This window comes from Amblyomma maculatum, chromosome 8, assembly GCF_055883805.1.
Source record: "Amblyomma maculatum isolate TAMU_Amacu chromosome 8, ASM5588380v1, whole genome shotgun sequence".
In the NCBI taxonomy this organism is placed as follows: domain Eukaryota; kingdom Metazoa; phylum Arthropoda; class Arachnida; order Ixodida; family Ixodidae; genus Amblyomma; species Amblyomma maculatum.
Genome location: NC_139351.1, coordinates 30,128,977 through 30,154,196, shown reverse-complemented (window position 1 = coordinate 30,154,196; position 25,220 = coordinate 30,128,977). Strand labels below are relative to the sequence as shown.

The 25,220-nt window shown below is 46.2% G+C and overlaps 1 protein-coding gene across 1 annotated transcript in view; it reads left to right on the top strand.

The window, feature by feature from the left end:
• The window catches only part of LOC146180834 (ATP-binding cassette sub-family A member 17-like), a 79,725-nt gene that overhangs the window by 6,504 nt on the left and 48,001 nt on the right, over positions 1–25,220 (top strand). Inside the window, exons 2-3 of the mRNA XM_084575664.1 lie at positions 10,981–11,450; positions 13,696–13,883. Of these exons, the coding sequence (XP_084431790.1) occupies positions 10,981–11,450; positions 13,696–13,883 (658 nt within the window). The remainder of the gene's footprint in view (positions 1–10,980; positions 11,451–13,695; positions 13,884–25,220) is intronic.

Genomic DNA, 25,220 nt, shown 5'->3' with positions numbered 1-25,220 from the left:
CGCTCGCGCGTCAAGAAAGTTGCGGAGTCCAAGTGGAGTGCGTAGGCTGCCGCTCGCGCCCCGGCGCCCCCTTCGGCGGCAATAGAGTGCGGCACTGATAACCAGTGGTGGTATATATCGGTAGAATTATAGAAAACACAGATGGTCTTGTCGTCTATAGCCAATGCTGAGGTAGCAAAGCTTCATGTTTCGCAATTAAGCTTCCAGTGTAGGAAATGGGGTTCGAAAAACGACAATACAGTAATGAAGGATGTCGTGCGACGAATAGTTTATCCACGCTGCGATATTGTTGCTTCGTTGCATTCAAGAATGACCCCAGAATATATGTGGAGTAGTATTAATTTAACTTGTATAAATATAGCGATACCCGAATCATAAATTAATCTAAAGAATATACTAAATACAAAATAGCAGAAAGAACAACAATGCAAAGGCCGTGCCACATGCCCAGAGCCGAACTCTGAGCAGCAATTGGGTAATGGTCGTCCTCAATAGAGTCCTGAGTTCGATTCCTGACTCCCTTGGCGCCACAAAAGTCCCCTTTTCTTCTACCTTTCGCCAGAATTCTGAAGACACGCTCCGGAAGCAATCGGAACGAGCAGCAACACGGCAATAAACGCACAAACAATCATTTCCCCAGATGTGGCACAGTAAAGAGAGTTCGCTGACCGTATTCGATAAACACGGCCGCTTTCACGTCTGTCTCGCCGGCGATACTCCTGTCTTCTGCCTGGTTTCAATTAGAGCCTCCTCTAATTATGAGCAAGGACAGGCGGTGCCCGGCTTCTGTCTATTAGGAACGGGGGAGGGGAATCCTGTAGGCGGCGGTCCCCACTAGATATGTATTTTACTTCATGGCTACTGCACCGTCTGCATGCTTAATTCGCTGTCTCCGATCGGCTTGGTCGAGTTGTCGGAGAATACGTTGTACTGATAATAGAAGACATTGTCAGTCCACCGCATCAGATTGCGGGCAGCCTAGACTGCGACCAAATAACTGTTGGGGGGAAAGAACGATCTGACAATTGTTTACTCTTTTCGGAATTGTAGGACGACGACCACTTTCTATATTGGTATTTTTGTTTTATTTTGCAGGAGCGCGGACCCCATTAATAGGCAGCGAAGATTTCCACTGAATAACGCTTATGCTGCACAATGTGTGTCGATTGAAAAACGGTGAGGAAATGTTGCAGTATCAGTCTTACCTATCAAAGAAAAATTTCGAAGTTTTCAATGCAAAGCTCCTAAAGTACCTCGCTATTGACTAGAAGTGTGTTTCGGCTTCTACTTTAGCTAAAGTGTACACATTTCTGAAGGACTGAAATTATGGCACTGCCATAAACTACTGAGTTTGGTAGGCTTTAAACGTTCTTCAACGATACGGATCATATTACTTTTTTTTTTCGAAGTGGCGAATATTCATGCACAAGTTCAATGCCTAAGGGACAAAAAACAAGCAAAAGAAATTCTTCCCTACACTAAATAACCGAGTGGTGTTCTACTTCGTACGCTGAGAGTCTTTTCAGCAATCTGCACCGAAACCACCATTTAGAGATCCGAGCCGTGGGGGCTGCTTTTAAATGGAGGCGAAAAGCAAGGAGCCCGTATAATGGGCACTGTTAGTGACTACTGAAGAACCCCGGGGGGGGGGGGGGGGGGGGCAAAAAATCGCGAGCCTCCACTACGGCGTATTTCAGACCCTGTGTCGCTTTGGGATGTTAACCCCTACAAGCCAAACGAAAACGGCACTTTCAGCTGACGTATTTCAGAAGTAACTCTTCAGTTCTGCATTAAGAAAACCATTGCATAATTGCTTCAGTGCTGTTGCGTATGCGGTCACAGTATTGTCTGACATCGTGACTAGGAAACGCCTTATCAAAGTGAACATGTGATATGACAAACTGAATACATAGCAAAATAACGGCTTGAGGGGCTAGTTGGTGGTGGATGTTTGGACGATGTTTATGGTATGCGAGGAAGAAAGTGCCACTATCCCCTTGGCAAAGAAGAGGGAGAAGAGAGAAGAAGAGGAAGATGAGATTGGTGACTGCCATGTTTGGACGATGTTTATGGTCTGCGAGGAAGAAAGTGCCACTATCCCCTTGACAAAGAAGAGGAAGATGAGAAGAAGAGGAGGAGTGGTGAAGAGGAAGTGTTTTCAGATTCTGATTACAGTTGTTAGTGTGCGCGTGTGTGGTGTATCCTCTCTTGTGTTTGTGTTTGTTGCGCCACATTTGTGAATATGGATACATCGCAAGCAGTAATTACACTTGTGTTGATACTATCTGACGGATATGAATTCAAATATTGCACAAAGCCTGTAACGGATGAGGAAGCATATGCTGTTCTCATTCCGCGTGAGTTGCTGAGATGAAACCAATCTTTCAGATATTAAACATGATAGTCGTAAGCTCAGTTATGCTAATTAACTTCAAGCCGGGTGGTGGACAAATTCGACTTCGACTCTGCGAGTGATCGCTTTGAGACATTACATGATAACGATACGTTACCGAAAAATTAAGCCAAAACACCCCCCCCCCCCAACGTCACTTGGTAAACGGCAGAAGTCTACCTGAGGCATTCTTAAAATGGAAATAGTAGCGCACAAAACACGACGGGACGAGAAAGTGCACACTAAGTCTTTCCCTTACACTTATTATCGCGCTGATTTTTTTTTTTTGCTCTATGTTCATCCCGTAGGGCCACGTAAATTCTATAACGTCAGAGAAAATATAAACTCACTCCTCTCTTGCCTCAAAGTGCAGAGGCGCAATTTTTCAAATTAGGGCGATGCATAAAGAAAAACGTCAATATGAACAATTTTATATCTCCAGGGAACAAGTACGGGCGATTTTATACCATTTTCCTGAAAGATCAAAAAGTAAAGGCAGGAAATGCCTAACGACACTGTCTAGCCCTCGTTCTACAAAATTCGAACGAACACCGCAGTAGATTGAGCGTTTAATGCTGACACACATCATCAGCCTGACTATACCCACTGCAGGACGAAGGACTCTCCCATATTCCTCCAATTAACCCGGTCATGTCCTAGCTGAATTCACTTGACCCCTGCGAACTTCTTACCCCATCCGCCCACCTGCCTTTACAACCTCCAGTTTGAATCCAGTTTGTTGCCCTACGCGACCAACGGTTATCCTTTCTTCGCGCTACATGTCCTGCCCATGCCCATTTATTCTTCTTGATTTCCATTAGAATATCAGTGACTTGAGTTATTTCTCTGACCCACTCCGCACGCTTTCTATCTTTTAACGCTCCCGCTACCATTTTTCGTTCCATACACCTCTGCGTTCTCCTCAACCTAAGTAGAACCGTCTTTGTTAGCCTCCGCGTTTCAGCCCCATAGGTGAGTACAGGTAAGATGCAACTGTTGTATACATTCCTCTTGAGCGATACCGTTAAGCTACTAGTGATAACCTGCGAGTTCTTGCCAAATGTCCTGCCCATGTACATTTCTTCTTCTTAATTTCCACTAGAATGTCGGTAACTTGTGTTATTTCTCTGACCCACTCTGCACGCTTCCTATATCTCAATGTTCAGTTCAGTTCAGTCGTTCAGTCGTGTCCGACTCTTCGTGACCCTATGGACCATGTCACGCCACGCTTTTCGGTCTCTCACCATCTTCCTAACATCACATAACTTCACCTGCAGTGCCTCGAGGATGCCATCTAACCATCGCGTTCGCTGCCTACCCCTTCTCCGGCGACCCTCAACCTTTCCCAACATCAAATCTTTCTCCAGCGACTCCTCTCTTCTCATCAGATGACCAAAGTAGCTGAGCTTTAACTTTAGAATTTGACCCTCCAATGAACAGTCAGGGTTTATGGTCGACAATATCGACTGATTTGATCTTCTGGCAGTCCAAGGAACTCTCAAGAGTCTTCGCCAGCACCACAATTCAAATGCGTCAATTCTTCGGCGGTCAGCCTTTTTCACAGTCCAACTCTCTCATCCATACATCACAACTGGAAAGACCATAGCACGAGTTATACGGATCTTGGTTGGCAGACTAATGTCTCTGCTCTTTACTAGGCGGTCAAGGCTAACCATTTCTCTCTTTCCCAGAAGCAGGCGTCTCCTAATTTCATGGCTGCAGTCTCCTTCCGAGGTAATCTTGGAGCCCAAGAAGAGAAAATCTGTCACAGCTTCCACTTTTTGTCCATTGATGCTCCAGGACTTGATAGGGCAAGACGCCATGATCTTCGTCTTTTTAATGTTCAGTTTAAGCCCAAACTTCTCACTCTCTTCTTGTACGCGCATCAGAAGTCACTTGAGTTCCACTTCACTTTCTGCCATTAAAGTGGTATCGTCCGCATATCTAAGGTTGTTGATACGTTTTCCAGCAATCTTCACTCCAACTGAAGACTCGTCCAGACCCGCCTTCCTCATGATGCACTCTGCATATAGGTTAAATAGGCAGGGCGACAGTATGCAGCCTTGCCTCACGCCTTTCTCGATCGGAAACCAATCAGTAAGACCATGCCCAGTTGTCACGTGTGAGTGCAAGACGCCGCCTCAGAAAGAAAAGCAAAGAATTAACAAGAACGGAAACGAAGAAACAACCGGCCCTCAAAAGGCGAAGCAGGCGTATAACACGGGGACGGAGCGAGGCAGACGGCGTAAAGTGCGCGCGTCTGCGCGGAAGCAATAATCGTTTAGACAGAAGACCAGACGTCGTAACCGCGCGGTTTCGGGAACCTCAAGGTCACGCCAACTCACGGATCCCACGGCCGGGAAGATACATGGGCGCAATGCTCCCGGCGGGAGAGGAGAACGGTATGCATGCGACGACGCCTGCTCTGTGCGGCTGCCCCGGAGGCAGGGAAGAGAGACGAGTTTTGGACCTGGAGTGAGAAAGACGCATCGAGGCTGCCCTCCTAGGCCGACGTATCTCGGCCGCGATCCGGATCGTCGAGACGCCCCTTCGGCTACGCTCCGGAGGCCCCAGCGAGGACAACTCGAGCGACACCCCTCATCTGAATCGCCGCTAAGTACCGATTTGAACATTTGCCTACTCATCGATTCGTTATTTTCATGAAGGACTCTAAAGACCAATTAGGACCATATTGTCGCGATCCTTAAATCTACCTGCGTGTGGTGTTGCCTGATGTGTGCATGCTAATTGGTGCCCTGTAACCTATTTCTTTTTGTTTTTATCGTTGTTTATGGTTATATTAAAAGTTGTTTCTCGAGATGTACACCTCTGTGGTTTTTCGACTCACGTTCTAGATATGTAGTGACACCAGTTCTGACTGTGGCCTCTTGCCCTTCATACAGGTTCCTGAGGAGATAGATGAGGTGAATTGGAACTCCCATCTCTTGGAGAGCTTGCCACAATCTGCTGTGATCTACGCAGTCAAATGCTTTTGCATAATCAATAAAGCAGAAGTAAATTGGTTTCTGGAACTCTCTTGCTTTTATCATGATCCAGCCAAGGTTGGCAATTTGGTCTCTAGTTCCTCTGCCCTTGCGAAACCCAGCTTGCATATCCGGAAGCTCCAGATCCACATACTGCTGCAGCCTACCTTGGAGGATTTTCAACATCACCTTGCTAGCATGCGAAATAAGCGCGATCGTGCGGTAGTTGGAACAATCTTTGGCACCGCCTTTCTTTGGGATGGGGATGTAAACTGACCTCCTCCAATCCTGTGGCCACTGCAGGGTTGTCCAAATCTTCTGACATAATGTATGCAGAATGTTAACAGCGTCATGGTTGAGGTTTTAAAGCAACTCAGCTGGAATGCCATCAATTCCGCTAACTTTGTTCTTAGCAAGGATGGCTAAGGCCCATTCATTTCTTAATGTTACCCCTACCATTTTTCGTTCCATAGACCTCTGGGTTGTCCTCAACTTAAGTAGAACTCTCTTGGTTAGCCTCCAGGTTTCAGCCCCATAGGTGAGTACAGGTAAGATGCAACTGTTGTATACTTACCTCTTGAGCGATACCGGTAAGTTGCTAGTCATGATCTGCGAGTGCTTGCCAAATGCGCTCCATCCCAATCTTATTCTTCTTGTTATTTCCTTTTCATGGTCCGGATCTGCGGTTACTACCTGCCCTAAGTAGACATATTCGCCTACTACTCCCAGTACTTCGCTACCCAATGTAAACTGCTGTTCCTTCCCGAGGCTGTTGAACATTACCTTAGTCTTCTGCATAATGATTCTCAAGCCTACCTTTCTACTTTTCCTGTCTAGTCATCAATCAATATTTGCAATTTATCCCCCGAGTTGCTTAGCAAGGCAATGTCATCAGCAAATCGCAAATTACTGAGGTATTCTCCATCTACCCTTATCCCTAACTGCTCCCATTCCAAGTCTCTGAATACTTCCTCTAAACAAGCTGTGAATAGTCCTGGGGAGATGGTGTCTCCTTGCCTGACACCTCTCTTAATGGGAATTTTGTTACTTTCTTTATGCAGAAATATGGTTGCTGTGCAGCCACTATATATATATCTTCCAGCCCTTTCACGTGCGGCTCGTCTACCCCCTGATTTCCCAATGCCTGCATCACCGCCGAGGTTTCAACTGAGTCAAATGCTTTTTCGTAATCAATGAATGCTATGTATAAGGGCTGCTTATATTCCGAGCATTTTTCTATCACCTGTTTGATGGTATGGATATGATCGATAGTAGAGTACTGATTCCGAAACCCTCCTTGATCCTTTGCTTGATTGCAGTCTAAGGTTGTCCTGATTCTATTAGCGATTACTTTAGTAAATACCTTATACGTAACAGACAGTAAGCTGATTGGTCTGTAATTTTTAAGGTCCTTAGAGTCCCCTTTCTTATGAATGAGGATAATGTTTGCATTTTTTCATGATTCCGGTACCGCCGATGACACCAGGCACTGCGTATACAGGGTGGCCAGTTTTTCTAGCAAGATATCCCCCCCCCCCCCGTCCTTAACAAATCTGTAGTTATCTGATCCTCTCCAGCTGATTTCCCCCTTTTCATAGTTTCTAGTGCTTTCTTGACCTCGTCCTTCGTCACTGGTGGAATGTCTGACTGTTTTTCTCTACCGCCAATCTCATTACGGTCCTGACTACTTTGGCTACGGTAGACATCTGTATAGAACTCCTCGGCTACTTTGACTATCCTTTCCATATTCGTGATGACGTGTCCTGCTTTGTCCCTTATCGCATAAATCTGATTTTTGCCTATGCCCAATTTCTTCTTCACCGCTTTAAGGCTTCCCCCGTTCTTCACAGCATGCTCAATTTTCTCCATGTTATACTATCTTATATCGGCCACCTTGCGCTCAATGATCATCTTTGATATCTCAGCCAATTCGATCTGATCTGTTGGATTTGAAGCCTTCATACTCTGGCGTTTCTTAATCAAATCGTTCGTCTTATTAGACAGCTTATCGGTATCCTCTCTAATTATCCTACCGCCTACTTCTACCGCACATTCAGTAATGATTTCTCTGAAGTCTAAGTCATTAATCATTATTTTCAGTCATCCTCTCAGTTACTTAGCAAGGCAATGTCATCAGCAAATCGCAGATTACTGAGGTCTCCATCTACCCTTATCTCTAACTGCTTCCATTCCAAGTTTCTGAATACTTCTTATAAGCAAGCTTTGAATAGTACTGGAGAGATTGCGTCTCCTTGCCTAACACCTTTATTTATAGAAATTTCTATTATAGAAATATAAATGTCAATCTCATTACTGTCCTCACTACTTTGGCTACTGTAGAGAACAATAGAGAACTCATCGGCTACTTTGGCTATCTTGTCCACATTCGTGATGACGTTGCCCGCCTTTTCCCTTGGGGCTTACATCTAAATTTTGCCTATACGCAATTTCTCCTTCACCGCTTTAAGGCTTCCCCCGTACTTTGCAGCATGCTTAATTTTCTCTATGTTATACTTCCTTATGTCAGTCATTTCGCGCTTATTGATCAGCTTTTATATCTCTTTATTTCTTTTTTTATTATCTCAACGAGTCAGGTTTCTCACAGTACAAGGAAAACTTGATATAATACGCCAGTGTGGAGGTTTTAGGCTTTCAATTCTACACTGCGGGTTGGTTATTTTCTAAAGGGAAAGGAATCGAGTGTACGACTATTATGGTCACTTCGTGGTGGAGGTAAATAGCGAACAAAGTGGCTGTTAGGGCTGTGAGAAGTCAATTTCATTTTTAGTCTCCCCGTTAGGACTTTTCCATGTTCCCTTCCGGTTCTTCCGTTTGCTGAAGAAAGTATTCATGATTGTTAAGTTATTTTGCTCTGCCAACTCAACTAGTAACTCCCCCTGATATTCCTAAAACCAATGTCATAGTCACACAGTCACCCACTGCCTGGTATCCTGCCTGCTTTTTCCCTACTTTGGCACTGAAGTCTCCCATAGTGCAGTATACTGCGTATTTCCTTTCCGCATTGCCGACTCCAGATCTTCATAAACACTTTCAAATGCCTGGTCATATTGACTACATGTAGTACATGTAGTTGCGTAGGCATGTAGCGGTATAAACCTTCAGTTTATACCGCTTATTAGGCTAATGACGATGCCTGCCACCCTTTCATTACTGCTATTGGCCTCCAGATCGAGCAGAGTCGCCACCTTGCGGCTCAGCGGCGAAACCTACTCAGTGTGGATGCGTTTTAGCGTCGCGTGCCAGCCCGCAGTGATTTACGCGCGCGCATGCGGCGTGTACAAGAGTGTTTTTGTTTGTTTCGCGGTTCCTGTGAGCTTTTGCTTACCTATATGCCTCTTGCAAAATAAATATGAACAGTCTATAACCCCACGCTTCATTAAAAAAAAAAAGTTGTCCATATCGAGCATGTCATGCTTGGGTAAGGACATAATCCATCGCGGTCTTCGGCGCTTGAGATCCTGTGACATGCAATGTCCCAAACGAAGTGGTACTGTCGTTACTCCGTGTCAAAGCAAAACAGGTCGCTGCCGTCAGTAAAAGTTAATGCAAACGCTCAAAAATCGCATACAGTATTCCCGTTTCTGTTTGGAATACCGCAGCTACTGAAACATATGCCCCCGCAGACTGCTTCATATAGCATAATGCAGTTTGAACAGACCACTCTATGCCTACTATGCCTTCTGTATTCATGATTAAGTTGTGCGAGTACTTTTTTTTTGTTTTGCTTTTAAACCTCTGTCGCGGTGTCTCAATGGTAAGGGCGCTCGACTGCTGGTTTCGAGAACGGGGGATTCAATCACAACCGTTTCGAAAGGCGCTCCTCTGCTGTGGGATTTGACTGCACAATAAACACTCCCACGTGGTAAATGTGGTGTTAATAATGAAAAAAAAAACGACACCAAAACCAGCCTCTGCAATCATCCGTCATAGCCGATGCCGCTTTCATGCGTTACCCGGGCCAATATGCATTTCTTTTTTTTTTGTTGTTGTTGTTGTTGAAGGCTTCTGTGCATCCGTAAAAGTTTTAGTGAGCACATTTTGCTTTAGAGAAATGCTCTAATGTTTGAGAAACATATTCCCTGCACCTAATTGTTACCCTAAATATTACATAATACACCTAGATTAATGTACTTTATTGGTAGGCTATTATATACATTATAATCCCTTTTCGTCCAAGTGCTGTCTTCCGAGCAAACTCGTCGTTTCTGACAAGGGGAGTAAAACAGCTTCATGCGGGCCTAAATATCAGTGTTTAGTTCGGGAATAAATACATCTTTATAGTCGCATGATAAGATGACCTCCATTTCTTTCGGAATAGTTTTATATCCGGCATCTGTTTTGGAAGCAACCCTAATATTTTACTTCGCATAAGATTTAGTCCCTGCCAAGTAATTAGTGATAAAGAAATTTTCAGCCTGTAAAATTGCTTCCCAGAACATGACAGTGCCTATGCGCAGTTTATAGCGATGTCTTCGCAGCGAGTAATTCGTAGCTTGCACTTTAACGTTACTGAAAATTAATCGCTGATTATTGTAAATTCTGTCAAGTGTGTAAAAGTTCTCTCACACGGTGAAATTTATTAGCATTGCAAAACAAAATAATGCACTACTAATTTACCGTTATATATTAACATCACACACATCCGAAATCCCTTATACTTTCCTCGGTTTCAGGAAATCATTTACAGTTAGTGGCGCATGCAGTAATACACAATCACATTCTATGACAGTGGCCGCAAAAAGCATCTCGCCAAATTCAATCCACTCAGCGCTGTACACGTGAACAATCAGCTTTCCTGTGCGGCAAGGTTTCCTGTAGAGTGTCGGCGTGATCTCATTTTTGGGGAATACTTGTGCGTGGTTGTCTGGGCCAGAGTTGATGTGCACTCAGTCTAAAGCAACTCGCCATGCAGTGCGTTGCCAGTGCTACATTTAACCTGCTTAATCCTCGAGTCAAGCACGATAAATGAACCAGGCTTTCTCGATTTAGTCTAAAGTATTGCAGGTATCTGCGTGGACTTGACACTGAATTCGCCGGTCTCACTGGCATGAGACACGCGCAAACTGTTTAAAAGTCGATAAGAAAACAAAACTGTCATTAGGCAGGCCCAAGCATTAGGCGCGTGAGCGCGGTACAGCGCAAGAAACGTGCAAAGTAAATCTGGAAGTCTGGTGGTTGCGTGCTTTGTTTTCCTAAAATCCGCTCTTCTGCTGCTGCATTGGCAAAATCCTTGTATCTTTTTCTGCAATATTGCAGAAATACTGCAGAAGACACGTTTTCATCGCCAACAAACCCGCCGTAAACTCGGAAGCAGACCTACGCAGCGTGCGTTTCTGCGAGCGCCGCCGGCTGCCGATCCACACTACCGGAGTGACGGTGGCGCCACCTCTAGGTCGATCTCGCAGCGAATAGAATTTATCTATATTAACAGCTATATCCGTATTGACAGGGAAACCTACTCCTAGTTCTCGTCAATTTGGTAAACCTTGAAAACACAGTACATGTCCGTCCTTCAGTGCAGTATGACACTAGAGGCTGACAGAAACTGGACTAAACGCCTCATGAATATCTCCATTGGCGCAGGAGAAGCAGTACTCACCCAAGAGTCTGACTGCAACTCAACCGTGCTTTTTGCCTTGAGTCACGACGGCCTCGGCTACGAGATCCTGGCCCTTCTTGTGGTAGGCCTAATTTTCCTGGGCATTATGTGCTTCATTACCTCAGGCTATCTGCACCATGTAAACACGTCCTCCTTAGAGGAAGCTTTGGGAGACGAAGACATTGAAGAAGAAAAGAAGATGGTTTGCTCCCTGCGGGACTCCAGGGACATAAGCGCCCACACAATGCTAGCCTGGAATCTCCACAAGCGTTTCGGAAATATAAATGCTGTCAAGGGATTGTATATGGCACTGCGACCTTCCGAATGCTTTGGGCTTCTAGGAGTGAATGGGGCCGGCAAGACGACTCTTTTTCAGATGCTCGCTGGTCTCGAAAGCAGGTCTTCTGGTGATGCCATGACCGAGACAGCGATCCTGAGCGGAAACATCCGTAAGGTGAGATTTTGCAAAATTTAGAGAGCGGGAGGGGGGGGGGGGGGGGGGGGGGGTCTCGCCTACATTTTGATACCAGAGCGTACTCACAGAAAATGCTGGATGAAAATAGCTGTGCGGAATTTTGGCTTCAATGGAGTGAGCGCATAACGCACGGTGGAGCAACATGCCGGAGATTTAACACTATTTGCACGTAGTTGTATCGAGCGAAAGCACAACCACGGCATTTGCCTATTGCCTGCGAGTCATAGTGGGAGCAGCGTACTGTCTCGAATACTCGGATAGCGGTGTAGTTTTGGAGTCCAGACAAAGGACACCGTGGCCGCGCGGGATTCGGCCAGTTTGTGGACACGCTGTAGAAAAATTTCAACACCTTTGCTAGCTTCTGATCCTCCGGATAAGTGTTTTCGCAGTAATCGTGTATGGCCCAGCGAGAACTCTTATTATTTCAACGAGTCAGGTTTGTCGCAGTAAAAGGAAAACTAGATATAATGCGCCACTGTGGAGATATTAGACTTTCAATTCTACACTACATGTTGGTTATTTTCTTAAGGGAATGGAAGCGAGCGTACGACAAAGTGGCTGTTAGGGTTGTGAGAAGACGGGCTCAGTACAACGCTGCTACCAAATATTCAAGGAGTCGTTTAGACTGCCAGTTATTCCCTATGAGTGTAAAGCAATGTTCATAAATCTAATAAACGCACAACAGGTTGAACCCACAGAATTCGCAAGTGATCACAGGGTGAGTCGTGAAGGCGGTTTTGACTCTGACTGCTCAGTCTGCGCTTTGCGGCCGATGATACTATTTTCTTTGAGCAATAGTACTGTCTGGTCGGGCAGGAAGCAGCATCTTATTTTGACAGCCTTCATCGCCGGCTGAGAGCAGTCTCTTCAGCGGTCTTGATCCGCATCTCAAGTTACCTTGCGAGGTATCATTATGCCATGCTGCTGCTTTATTGTCATCTTTTGTATCATTGCGCTTTAGCAGATTCCTCTTTTGCCTAAACTGAAAGGCCTAGCTCACAATTATATTCAAGGGGTGTTGTGCTGGTTCCCTATATATTAGCAGCCGGAGGGAAGCGTGGCGCAGTGAAGCGCATATAGTTAGCGACGTCGTCGTTGCATGCAAATGTTCAACTTGCAAAATTATTTTCTTGCTTAAAACGAAAAGTATACCCCGACTAAAGATTCACAAATAAATGGCACCGACTGGTACCATGTAAGTCGGTATCTTTTATATTTTTACAAGGTACAATTCATTACCCAATTTACGGCGGAGTATGACTAAAAAAGGTAATATTCTCAAATTTACAAGTTTTACGGGGACACCTTGCGCTGTTTCATCTCTGGAATAATTTTATACGCTTCTTCGCCTTTTGAAAACGTAGGGAAGTTGCTGAATTCAGGGGTATGAATTTGAGAAATGTTTCAAATTTTCATCTTTTTTACTTTATTTTGTATTATATGAAAACACAAATAGCACACATATACTTAAAACTGCTAAACGTGAAAGCGCAGGGCTTTGTATAAATACAAAATGTTTGGCACTTATTATTCGAGATATCCTTTTTATATATTTGTTGCTTTGAGTAGGTATTTCTAGGGCCTGCAAACAAAAGATTGCAGCCACGAGCCAAGAAGCTTTTTTTTTTTTTTTCGAGACAAACAAGCTTCGATAATGTTATTCATTTCGTCATAGTAACACATTTTGCCACGATTAAAAAAAAGAAACCAAAGATGGTTGAGCGCACAGCATGGATGAGTTGGCTTAAATATTCTATATTGATTCTCGATATTAGTGCAAGAAGTACGGGTACTGAGTACTAAAATAATGTGTAGCCATAATTAAAAAGTTAAAAATTTTATTGATTCAGGATTCAATGCATGAAGGGCTTCGTAATAGTAGCAAAAAGATTTGTTTCTTATTTATGCTTCGTTAAAGTGCGATGCGCCTAAGCCTGCTTTGGGTAGAAAGGGCGTGGGCCTACTGGCTTGCCCAAAAACTTTTGTGAATAAGGCGGCGGTACAACTTTCTAAGCGTTTGAAGCTAGGTCGCGTCTCCAGCTAGTGCGGCACTGAGTTTTGTCAGTTTTTCTCTCATTTATGCATCTCTTTTACATGCAAAAGAGAAGTCGTCATGATTGCTCAGCCAACATGATAAAACTGAACTCAAAAACGCATCTTTTTCACGCCACTTACACTTAATAATGTCACTGTGTATCCTCTGTTTTTATAAATTAATTTGCAGTGGCAGTCTCAAGTCGGCTACTGCAGCCAGACAGGAGGGCTGCTTGAGAATTTCACTGCCCGCGAGTACCTCAACCTCATCGGCCGGCTACGAGGCATCACAGAAGCCAACCTCAAGCCTACGGTAGACGGAATTCTGTCCGTCATAGACCTGCAGGAGCCCGCCCGGAAGAAATGCGCAGCGTACAGGTTAGCAAGTGTGAGGCAGGAGCACAAGGAGTTTAACGTGTAGATACATGCCTATCTTATTCTCCGCATTCCCCGCACAATTTACTATCGCGGCGTGGAAAGCACGCAAGCAAGGGATAAAAGATGCCACTGAATTGTCGTCGGCTTCTTAATGGAATGCGGCCATAGCTTTGAACGACTTCTGTTCGTGCATATAGCTCAGGTCTCGAAATACGTTTTTAGCACTAATCAACACATGCTGGCCATATCATGATCCTCCTCTGGACCTGCAAAAAGCATTTTGCACACGTATATCCTAATGCCATTTGTTACTTTACTCTAGTATATTCCACGCATATCCATTAGTTAAAAACGGCCAGAAAGAATCTCCACTCACGCGTATTTTCCTACATAAATTGGTTTCATATTATAATCAAAAATCAAAACTCTACAACCTTTTGTATGAAATTGCGCTTAGCTGACTGGTCATTAGGCAGTTACATTCCTGAACTAAGGACCAAAATAGGCGACTTGGTATGTATTCATTACAGCGGACACTGCAACAAACGCTGTACATAGACAACACAAGGAGGGATTAAACAACAAAGTTTATTGAAGGTTTTAAAACGCGACCGGGCTCGAAGCATAATGTTTTATACGAAGAATGCAAATGTGCACCGATTTAAAAACATGCAGCAGAACATTTCAGTCATAAGAGCAAATGCTGCGCGAAATCGTGGAAGCAGAATACATCCGCAATACATCCACAAAGCACAGTTACGGGGAAGGTCTCAGACGTAGCCGCAACAGTCCACCATAAGGTAAACCCTCCCAGGTAAAACCCAGCCTAGCTACAGCGTCATCGTTGGTCACCACACCAAACCAGCTCAACGTCTTCGTCGTCTCTAAACGGCGCACGACTTTTGGGTGAGGGATAATGCATGTAGACGGAGTGCAGAGGCAAGATCTCGTAGGTCAAGTCGGAGGTTGCCGCAGGGCACTGTTAAGGCCCACGTAGCAAATTAGAGATTTCTCGGACATGCCCACATGTCGGGTCAGGAGCCAGGAGAGCAGATTGCGGCTTCATGGTGGTGAAGATCGTAACACCACTTTTGACAGCGATGTGACACGCCAAGCCGGTCTCAAGCAATACTGCGGGCGGCTTCAGTGCGGATGATGGCATCAGAAGTGGGAATGCTCGAGCAATCGTCAAGAAGCAGTAAGACTTCGAAGGAAAATAAAGGACGGCGGGCGAAAGATAGAAGGGAGAGTACCCGGCTGTATGATGGCGTGAGAACTTCTAAGCGAATACTACGAAAAGTACAGACTTGTTCCAGTCATGATGATGATAGTCGTAGACATACATTGACGGCCCGTCGGTCAGTGAGTGGTTAAGACGCTCATTAAGAATGTTTCTTTGTGAATGGTAGGTCTTTATGAACTTGTCACCAGTAAAATCATGAATAACTCGAGAATTGAAGCAGCGGCTGCGAAACAGTTGACGAGGAGCACTGTGAAAAAGGATGACGCCATGCAGAAGAAGAAGAAGCTATGATAATATGCAGATGATTAAGCTAATACTGAACAGACTAGGAAAGGAATAGCAGCTTGAAATAGGTAACGATGCGCTGGAAGTTGTAGGCGAATATGTCCACCTTTGACAGGTAGTGGCCGCAGATCCGGACCACAGAAGAGAAATAACGAGGAGAATAAGAAAATAAAACTGGGATGGAGTGCATTTGGAAGGTACTCAAAAATTATGACTAGCAGCTTACCGGTATCGCTAAAGAGGAAAATATATAACAGTTACATCCACCGGTACTTATCTATGGAGCTGAAACATGGAGGTTAACGAAAAGGGTTCTACTTAAGTTGGGGACAAGGCAGCCGGCCAGAGAACAGAAAATAGTAGGTGTAGCATTAAGAGATAGGAAGCGTGCAGAGTGGGTCAGAGAAATAACTCAAGTTACTGATATTCTAGTCGAATTAAGAGAAATAGACATGGCCAGAGATGTAGTTCGAAAAGAGGATAACCGATAGTCTCTAAAAGTAACCAATAGGATTCCAAGGAAAGGTAAGCGTAGCAGGGAGCGGCAGAAAATTAGGTGGGTGGATGAGATTAAGAAACTCGCAGGGGTCAAGCGAATGCAACCAGCATAGGACCTGGTCAATTGGAGGGAAATGGTAGAGGCTTTCGCCTTGCAGTGGGTATAGTTCGGCTGATGATGAAAGCGCATGTGGTGGCAATATTTCTTTTATCATGCCGGGTGATGCAATTGGTCGCCACAATCGAATTTTGTTTGTTTGAAATAGACGTCGGAAAAAATCCTAAGCAAGTCGAGATCAGCAAACGAAAACTGCTTTGGTCGGAGCTGGGATTTGTTGCAGGTGCCAAATAGGCTCCAGCGAGGATGGCATCAGGTATTGACACAGCTCATAAGTTTCGGAACAGCGGCGGACAGAGCGGATAGATCAGGCCAGAAGGATCGTCGCCGCACACTGTAGTACTGCGTGCGGGTTAGTTGGTTAGGTGACTCGGAAGACCTCTGGCGCTGCATAGTTACTCACAAACACAACGCACACACACTAGAGATTACAGCCAGACGTTCACACCGATGATGCGCTCACTACCAACGAAGAAGAAAACATGACAAAAAAGAAGTAAGGGTACAATAACGAGAAAAAAAAAAACAAAATTGAAGAAAACTGCGAAGAAAAAATCTGAAGGAACAATAACACGAAAATATTGTCACGAATAACGAGGATAACTTGACGACTTGGGAACGGTTCGCCACCGAGTTAAAACTGCGTTTTGGCGACTCTGTTCCCAGCAAAAAAGCGGGCTGAGCAGACGCTTGCTCAAAGAGCTCAATTGCCCGATTAAACTTGTACAACTTACACAGAAGAGATCCTCAAGTCATGCAAATGTGTCAATTTCAACATGCCCTAGGAAGACAGGGTCGGTCACATTTTGAAGGGTATCGCGGCGGACGTGTACAACTTCTTAATCGCCAAAGACAACCTTGATACTGTCTCCGATGTCATTAGACACATCCGCGCGTTTCAAGCTTTTAAAACACGTTGTATTGCGCCGAAATTTGGGCCAACGTGCCTACCGTGGCCAGTCTTGATTACCATGCCCAACTAGATCTTCCGTCAACTATCCGGCAAATCGTGCGTGAAGAACTTCTACAGATCAACACGCTTCCCCTGCATGAATCTGCTGAGGTTTCTGTCCAGAGGGCCTCTAGACGGCCGGCTTCACCACCACAAGCGATTCAAGTGCAGCCTTTCTCCCAAGCTCCTGAAATTGCAGCTTCTATTGACTACCCGCCAATGCATTTTGCCAACCCGACTGCGTCGATGCTTGAAGCCCCAAGGTATGACGTCACCTCAAGTGCACCTAGTTCTTCTATTCGATCTACAAGGATTCCTGTGCAGTGTGAGCATTCAGCCAGACCTACGATGCGCCCTGCTGTGCCTGGCTCTTATCCATAACAGCATTTCATACCTTCCCCACCGATATGCTACCGCTGCGGCGTCGAAGGTCACATCGCCAGGTACTGCCGCAGTAGGTTCCCGCCACGCTATAACCGCCCGCTGCCTCCAGCAGTACCCAGCAATCGGCAATACAGCCCCGTTTTCCAGCAATCCAACACTCCCCGTGGGTACTTCGACAACATCCAGAACGGGAATCTCCGCGACCATTCCCCAGCATCTGAGCGAAGTGTACTCCTCCACCCGCCTTCCGTGCGCGTCGTTCTCCATCACCGCGGCGGCGCTCCATGTCGCCCCATCAGGAAAACAACCAGCGCGACCGATGGGGGTGAGGCCGCTGGAAATGTGCTGTGTGCTTACATCCCTCCAACTGCAATGCTCAAAAACAAAATTCGTGTGTTCATTGATGGTGTGTGTACATTAGCTTTGATAGATAGGGGTGCGACTGTGTCTGTGATGAGTAATCAGTTTAAGCGCTTGTTGGGACGCAAAGTGATGTTTGAATATGACCGTGCTTCAACGTTTTCTGGTGTGAGTGGAGAGGCGTTGCGACCACTGGGTGTGTGTAGTGCGCAAGTGTCTGTGGGTGGTGCAATTTTTCAAGCCGAATTCGCAGTCTTACCCCACTTTACGCATGACATCATTTTAGGAATGGACTTCTTGAAGTTTTGTGGCGCTACCGTGGACTGCCGAAGTCAAGAGGTTCATTTTGATGACTCGCATCTGCCGACTCTTTTTGAAAGTGGCCGTGATGAAGAAACAGTTTTTAGTATTACCGAAGACACAGTAGTTCCACCCTTTTCTGCCATGTTCGTCCCCGTGTCCGTTCCACTTCTTGAGCAGGTTTCATTCCAGGCCGTGGTGCACCCAGTTCACTCAGCATGCCTGAAGAAAAATGTAATTATCCCTCACTGTATGATCTCCGTGCATTACGGTAGTGCCTCGTTATGGACAATCAATCCATCGTCCGAGCCCGCAGTTTTACCAACGGGATTGAAGCTTGCCTCTGTGGACCCGATGCGCCCCACGTCGTTGCTTTGGTCACAGATGCTACGAGTGCCACCGTACCTCTTCCTGCTGATGAAACTTGATCTTCCGCATGATCAGCGCCGATCTCAGCTCACCTCAACGCCCTACTCTTGTAGATATTCTTCTACCTTTTTCGCCTATGTTTGACTTTTCTCAAACAGATGGACCAACCTCTCGCCATGCACATCGGACCCATCATAGCATCGACACTGGTTCGGCTCATCCCATTCGTCAAAAGCCATATCGTGTGTCCCCATCTAAGCGCAAAGTCATTCATGAGCAAGTGGAGGACATGCTACGGAAGAAGGTGATACAGGAGTCCCTGGGCTGCCCCTGTTATTCTTGTACGCAAGAAAGACGGTTCGTGGCGATTCTGCGTCGATTATCGGCGTCTAAAGTCTGTTACGAAAAAGGACGTCGATCCTCATCCTAGCATAGGCGATGCCCTCGACTGCCTCTCTGGTGCGTCCTATTTTTATTGTCTTGATCTCAGATCTGGCTACTGGCAAATTCCAATTGACACTGTGGATAAGAAAAAAACAGCCTTCGTAACGCCAGATGGCCTTTATGAATTTAATGTTATGCCATTCGGGCTGTGTAATGCGCCAGCCACATTTGAACACTTTATGACACAGTTTTGCGCGGCTTAAAATGGGACATTTGTATTTGCTATCTGGACGATGTCGTCATATTTGGGAAATCCTTCCAAGAACACAATGACCGTCTAGTACGTGTCTTGAATTGTCTGCACAACGCCGCCCTAATTCTGAACTCGAAAAAGTGTCGCTTTGGAGAGCGCCAAGCGCTGCTACTAGGACACCTTGTCAATGGTGATGGTGTAATGCCGGATCCCCAGAAAGCCGCCGCTGTTGAGTCTTTTAAACCCCCGCAGACAGTGAAGGAGTTGCGTAGTTTTCTAGGGTTGTGTTCGTATTTTAGACGCTTTATACATCGCTTTGCTGACGTTGCTTACCCATTGACGTGCCTTCTCCACAAAAACTCTACTTTTGACTGGACACCAGACTGCGACGCGTCATTCCGTCAACTGAAGTTTCTTTTAATATCGAAACCCATCCTTAGTCACTTCGATCCTACTGCAATGACAGAAGTACACACGGCCGCTAGTGGAATCGGTCTCGGTGCAGTCCTTGTCCAACGGCACGATGCACGAGAGCATGTTATCGAGCACGCAAGTTGTACCCTGAGCAAGCCGGAGCGAAACTACGCAGTCACCGAACAGGAATGCCTGGCTGTAGTTTTCGCTGTGCAGCGTTTCCGTTCATATTTGTACGGACGTTCGTTTACTATCGTAACTGACCATCATTCACTCTGGTGGCTGCGGAACCTTCGAGACCCATGTGGTCGCCTCGCACGCTGGGCCCTTCGGTTACAGGAATATGATTTTGCCGTGGTGTACAAAAGCGGGAGGCGTCATGAAGACGCAGATTGTCTTTCTAGGATGCCAATGGCCACGACTGGACCTGAAAGCGACGATTTCGACAATTATATATCGACCCTCGAGCCAGCGTTCCCCGCCACGAATGTTTTCAAAACGAAACAGCAAAATGATAGCAGTCTGCCGCCTCTCTTTGCCCAAGCCAGCGTACCTACAAGCCGTTTTTGTGTGCGTGATGGCCTCCTATATATATGGAAAACGAGTTATTCGCCTGTCGGCCAGCGAAACCTACTCGTAGTTCCCAAGACGTTGTGCACGGACGTATTGCGTGTTATGCATGATGATCCAACTTCTGGGTATTTGGGATCGGTTCGAACACTCCACCGTGCTCAAGAAAGATTTTACTGACCGAGAATGCGCTCGACGATTGAACAATACGTTGCCAGTTGCAAGCAATGTCAATGCCACAAACGTCCAACTGCAACTCCGTCTGGCTTGCTGCATCCTGTGAAGACCCCGACAGCTCCGTTTGATCAAGTAGGCATTGACCTCGTAGGTCCGTTTTCGAAGTCCGTGGATGGAAATCGCTGGATTGTAATCTGCGTGGACTATCTCACACGTTACTGTGAAACCGCCGCTCTTCCATCTTCTACGGCGCATCAGGTGTCGCTGTTCGTGCTGCATTCAGTCATCTTACGACACGGGCCGCCACGAATTGTCATCATTGACCGGGGCCGACAATTCACCGCTGATGTTGTTGAAAAGCTCATGCGCTTATGCGCCGTAACTTTCCGACACTCGACGCCATACCATCCTCAGACAAATGGCTTGACTGAGCGCGTCAACAGAACGCTTATCAACATGCTAGCCATGTATGTGGACGCAATCCTGCCCTTCACAAGCCGTGAAGACTCCTGCCTGGCTGAGACCCTCTGTCTCGCCGACGAAGCTCGGAGAATCGCCCGATTACGGTCTGGTGCTTCACAAGAACGTTCTAAAGTGCGATACTATGCCAGTAACCGGCGGGTCACGTACGCTCTGTAGGTGATTCAGTCTGGCTATGGCGTCCAATTCGGCGCCGTGGCCTACATCAAAACCTCTTGGCCCACTATGACGGCCCATATGTGGTCGTCAAACGCATTAATGATTTAACTTATGCAATAGCCCGCATGACAGCATCGAGTCGCCGGTCTGCCAAAACCGAACTATGTCATGTTGCCCGCTTGAAGCCGTGTCAGCCTCGCACCACTGACGAACACGCCCAGAGGGCTTCGTCTGAGTAGGGGGGAAATGTCACGCTAATGACGACGATGAAGGATTGTGATGGTGTGGCAGAAGAGGAGGAAGAAGCGTTGGTTTCTGGGCGCTAGTAGGCTTCATCTTGTTCCGCTACATCAGCACTGTAAATAAACACCCCTTCTTATTTCATCGTAACAATATGGCAAATTGTGTCTACTTGTCATATTGTCCACACAAAGCAGTATCACTTCCTGCTGTGCGCCACAGACGGAACATTCACGCCTTCCCCTTCTTGACCCGCCTAGGTACTGGCTTGGGCTACAGACGCTGAAAAGAAGATTATTGAAGCATTTAAGATCATTTTGGGTCATGAAGGTGAATTCATGAGGGGAGGAAATGATACTGCTTCTTTTGGACAATATGACAAGAAGATAGACGTCATTTGGCATTATTTTCGTTTTATTGTTCCTTGAAATTTTTTCTTCGCAGTTTTCCTCAATTTTGTGTTTTCTTCTCCTTATTGTACTCTTACGTCTTTTTGTCATGTTTTTTTCTTCGTGTCACCAATGACAGCCAGTTGGTAGTGAGCGCATCATCGGTGTGAATGAACATCTTACTGTAATCTCTTGTGCGTGTGTTGTGTTTGTGAGTAATTATGCAGCACCAGAGGTCTTCAGAGTCGCACACTGTGCCCCAATGAATGAGTGTCATGAAGTTGGGCAAGGACCGCAGTACATAGATGACCAGGAACGACAAAAGTAAGGTCCGCACAATCTGGGCACATATGTCGGAAGAATGGCAACCGTGACGCAGCACAAACATACTGATGAGGGATTGGAGTAGTGGTTACGCAGCTGGTCAATAATGGGTCACAAGGAAGGATCACAACTCTTTTTGGTATAGATATGGCGAAAGTTCCGGATGGACAAAACTTTGTCGTCGGCAGAGCGGGCAGGCAATTAATCAGGATCGATGCGATGGTGGTAGAAGCAGTCCGCTTCGTGATGTAAACGGCCTGACTTGCTGAAAACAGTAAATGTATGTTCTTTCTAGCGCAATGTCAGCGACCTAAGCGGAAGGTAGGGTCGTTAAGTGAGGAAAGCCAACACAAGGCATCATGGCCCGCCACCCCTCAGAAGGACCTCTCAAACATATCAGGAGGCGGAATTTAGTCAAAGCTCAAACAAGTTCGAGACATTCCCTCTTCTAATAGTATAGTTGCACTTAGAGGAAGATAGCAGGTGGCTGGCATTGACAATTACACAGGAATTTTGACGGTGGTACTGGGTAAGGATAGCGCCAATATCAGAGCCACTGACGTCGGTACGCAGTTTGGTAGAAGCATAAGGTGCGAAGTGCGCTAGGAAAGATGGAGCAGTGGGGGCGGAAACAAGCCTTTTTAAGGTACGTGTCAGTCAGCGCCGCCAATTAAATGAGTATTTTCTTCAAAAAGGGGTTAAGGGGAGCAGCGATATCAGAGAAGTTCCAACTGAAGTGCAGAACTAGCACAGGCCGAGAAAACTTCGCACATTACTTGGATATAGGGGATAAGTAGCTCGCACACGGTTCAACTTTTATGAGTGTCAGGCAGCATGTCAGTTGAACCGACCAAATGATACCGGGCTTTGGTATGGCGTCTGCTGAGGCTGCATTTCCTGGCATTCATATGAAGACGGTGCGGTGGAAGGCGGCCGGGGATGGTAGAAGATCGGTGAAGGTAGCGTGCGAACGTGGGACAGAAAACGATGACAGCATTAAACTAGCAAGAACAAGTCATCCATTTGAAGCCATGGAGGAGAGCGGCGGCACCATGTATGAAGTCTAGGGCATCGTCAATTCACGTAACGGGATAACCTTGTTTTTCGGATGTGAATAAGGTGGCGGTAATCTAAACACGATCTTCAAACTTGGCCTTTCTTTTTGCTAAAACAAGGCGCGACCAGGCACAGCAGGAAGTCTGAATAATGTTACCCGCCAGCATCTTCTTGACCTCGTTATGATAGGGCTTCCAGTGGAGGTTCGCACGGTTCTCTAGTGGTCGACAAAAGTCGAGCGAGTGCCGGCGAGCGCCTGACGCCTCTTGACATGCACCGGTGCTGTGCCGCAATACATCGGTGCATTGCAGAGACGCCTCTACGTCTTCCATGACGCCTCCGCCCGCCGCCTGCGTCTTAGCGGCGTCCCCTCCTCTGCCCCTCTCGATTCGGGAGACCAGCGCGCTCGCTATTAGACCTCTTGGGCTGTCGCCAACTGCTGCCTCCGGATTGGACAATCTCAGTGGCAACGGTTCCCGAACTTATAAAATAAAATAATGAGCCCTGCCGCTTGTCGAGAGAGACCGTCGTGAGTGTCCGTCGACTGCACTGCTTCTTGCCCGGCGGAGACATGGCAGAATCTTCCTGTCCGCCGTGGCCAGAGAACGGATCGAGCCTTGACACCCAGAACCGAGGCGCGACAGCTGGTTGGCAGCGCTGGGATAGTGTGCGTGGTGATTTCGCTCTAGTTTGACGAATGTGTCGCCTGTTCTCCTTCAGTTTTGTCAGGCCTAGCGTATGGTGCTCTTCCTGTGGAAAGCTTGTTGTACAAGTCTGCTCGAATTTTATCAATTGCTTTGCACCAATGTACAACTGAGAGACATGCGGTCATAAATAGGGCAGTTATTGATTGGCAACAGCTGCGAATCACGGACCTAATGTTCACGTGTGAAAAATTCACACATTTCACGAGTGCGTGAAAGAGATTTATGGATGAAATTTATTGAAACCTGCAATAAATGCAAGACGTTGCTGCTCGCCGTGCGGCCAGATTATAAAAATATCATCAATAAAGTGTCTGAAAGAGAACACTTTTAACGGTCGAATATCAAGGACCTCTGTTTCAAGGCACCCCATGAAGACATCGGCATAATTAGGACCTATTTTGGTACCCATTCAAGTACCGCTAACCTGAACATGGGACCCGGTAAAAACATACCCGAAAAAAATGTCCTCGGAGTAAATGTCCCAGGAAAAAATGTCCCTGGAAGAAACGTCCCCGAAAAACATATCCCTGTTTGCGAAGTAGGAAAAAATGTCCCCGAACGGGGGCTGAAGTCCTGAATTTCCCCGTGGCGAGCTGCAATGATGACTACTGTATGTCAACTTTATTACATCGGTTTCATTGGTCAGCTTGGAGGATACCACGAAAATCTAACTGATGCGGGCAATCATAACAAATAAAAAAGAAGCGAAAATGATGCCAGCGGTTATATGGTGCAAGTGCCTCGTCTTCGCTTTATCGCGGGGAAAAGGCGAGCTTACCACAGGCTTTACCAGACCAAAAGCTTGGAGCGATGCTTTGGACGGGCATGTACACGACCGGTTAATCCTCGCCCTGCTTACACCATCATCACTCTTATCACCATTTTACACCAGCATCAGAGGAACGGTTGAATGTCGTCACCAGAAGGTCTAAGAGGTTATTCTAGCGACGTACCTTGCTTTGGGCGGTTCCCTGAGACTACCATGCGCCGATCCGCTTGTACTGTTCTCAGTTGGCAGTATTACCAAGCTGATTAGACCTGCCTTAATGATTACTTAATGAGCTGCGAAGGTAGGAACCATGTGGCGTGCAAAGAGCCAGATGGATCTTTCACCATGTTTTTTACGCAGTTCTTGTACACATCGGGCGCCCAGAGGACACAAGTTCCAAATGATGATTACATTTAACTCAAAGCAAGGAAAGAATGGCATAAAATGTGCACTTTTTTTTCATGTGCGTTCCCGAAGAAATCATTCTTAGTTGCAGTTTTTGCCTTGCGGACGTTTTTTTTCCTAGTTGCTGCTTCTTCAGGGGCCGTTTCGTCCGGGGACGTTTTTCCGGGGACCTTTTTTCTGGGGACGTTTTTACCTACACCCTTTGACCGTAGTTGGTATCATTAAATTCGAAATCGTTAAGTTCAAGAACGAGCCTCAAGAGAGTACCTAATATCGTACTATTAACAGGTCTATGAGGCCAGTGCTCAGCGTAAGCGTTCATTACGTGCTGAATACCATCGCTATGCGGTTATTGTACAGACTGAAGTGACACCGAAGGTAACAAGAAGCGAGCCAGGTGGAATATTAAGATAATTGATATCAGCTAGGAAATTAGTGGTACCCTCTATGAAAGAAGAGAACTTGGCAAGAAGTTTGTTAATGAGGGAGTCAACATAACAC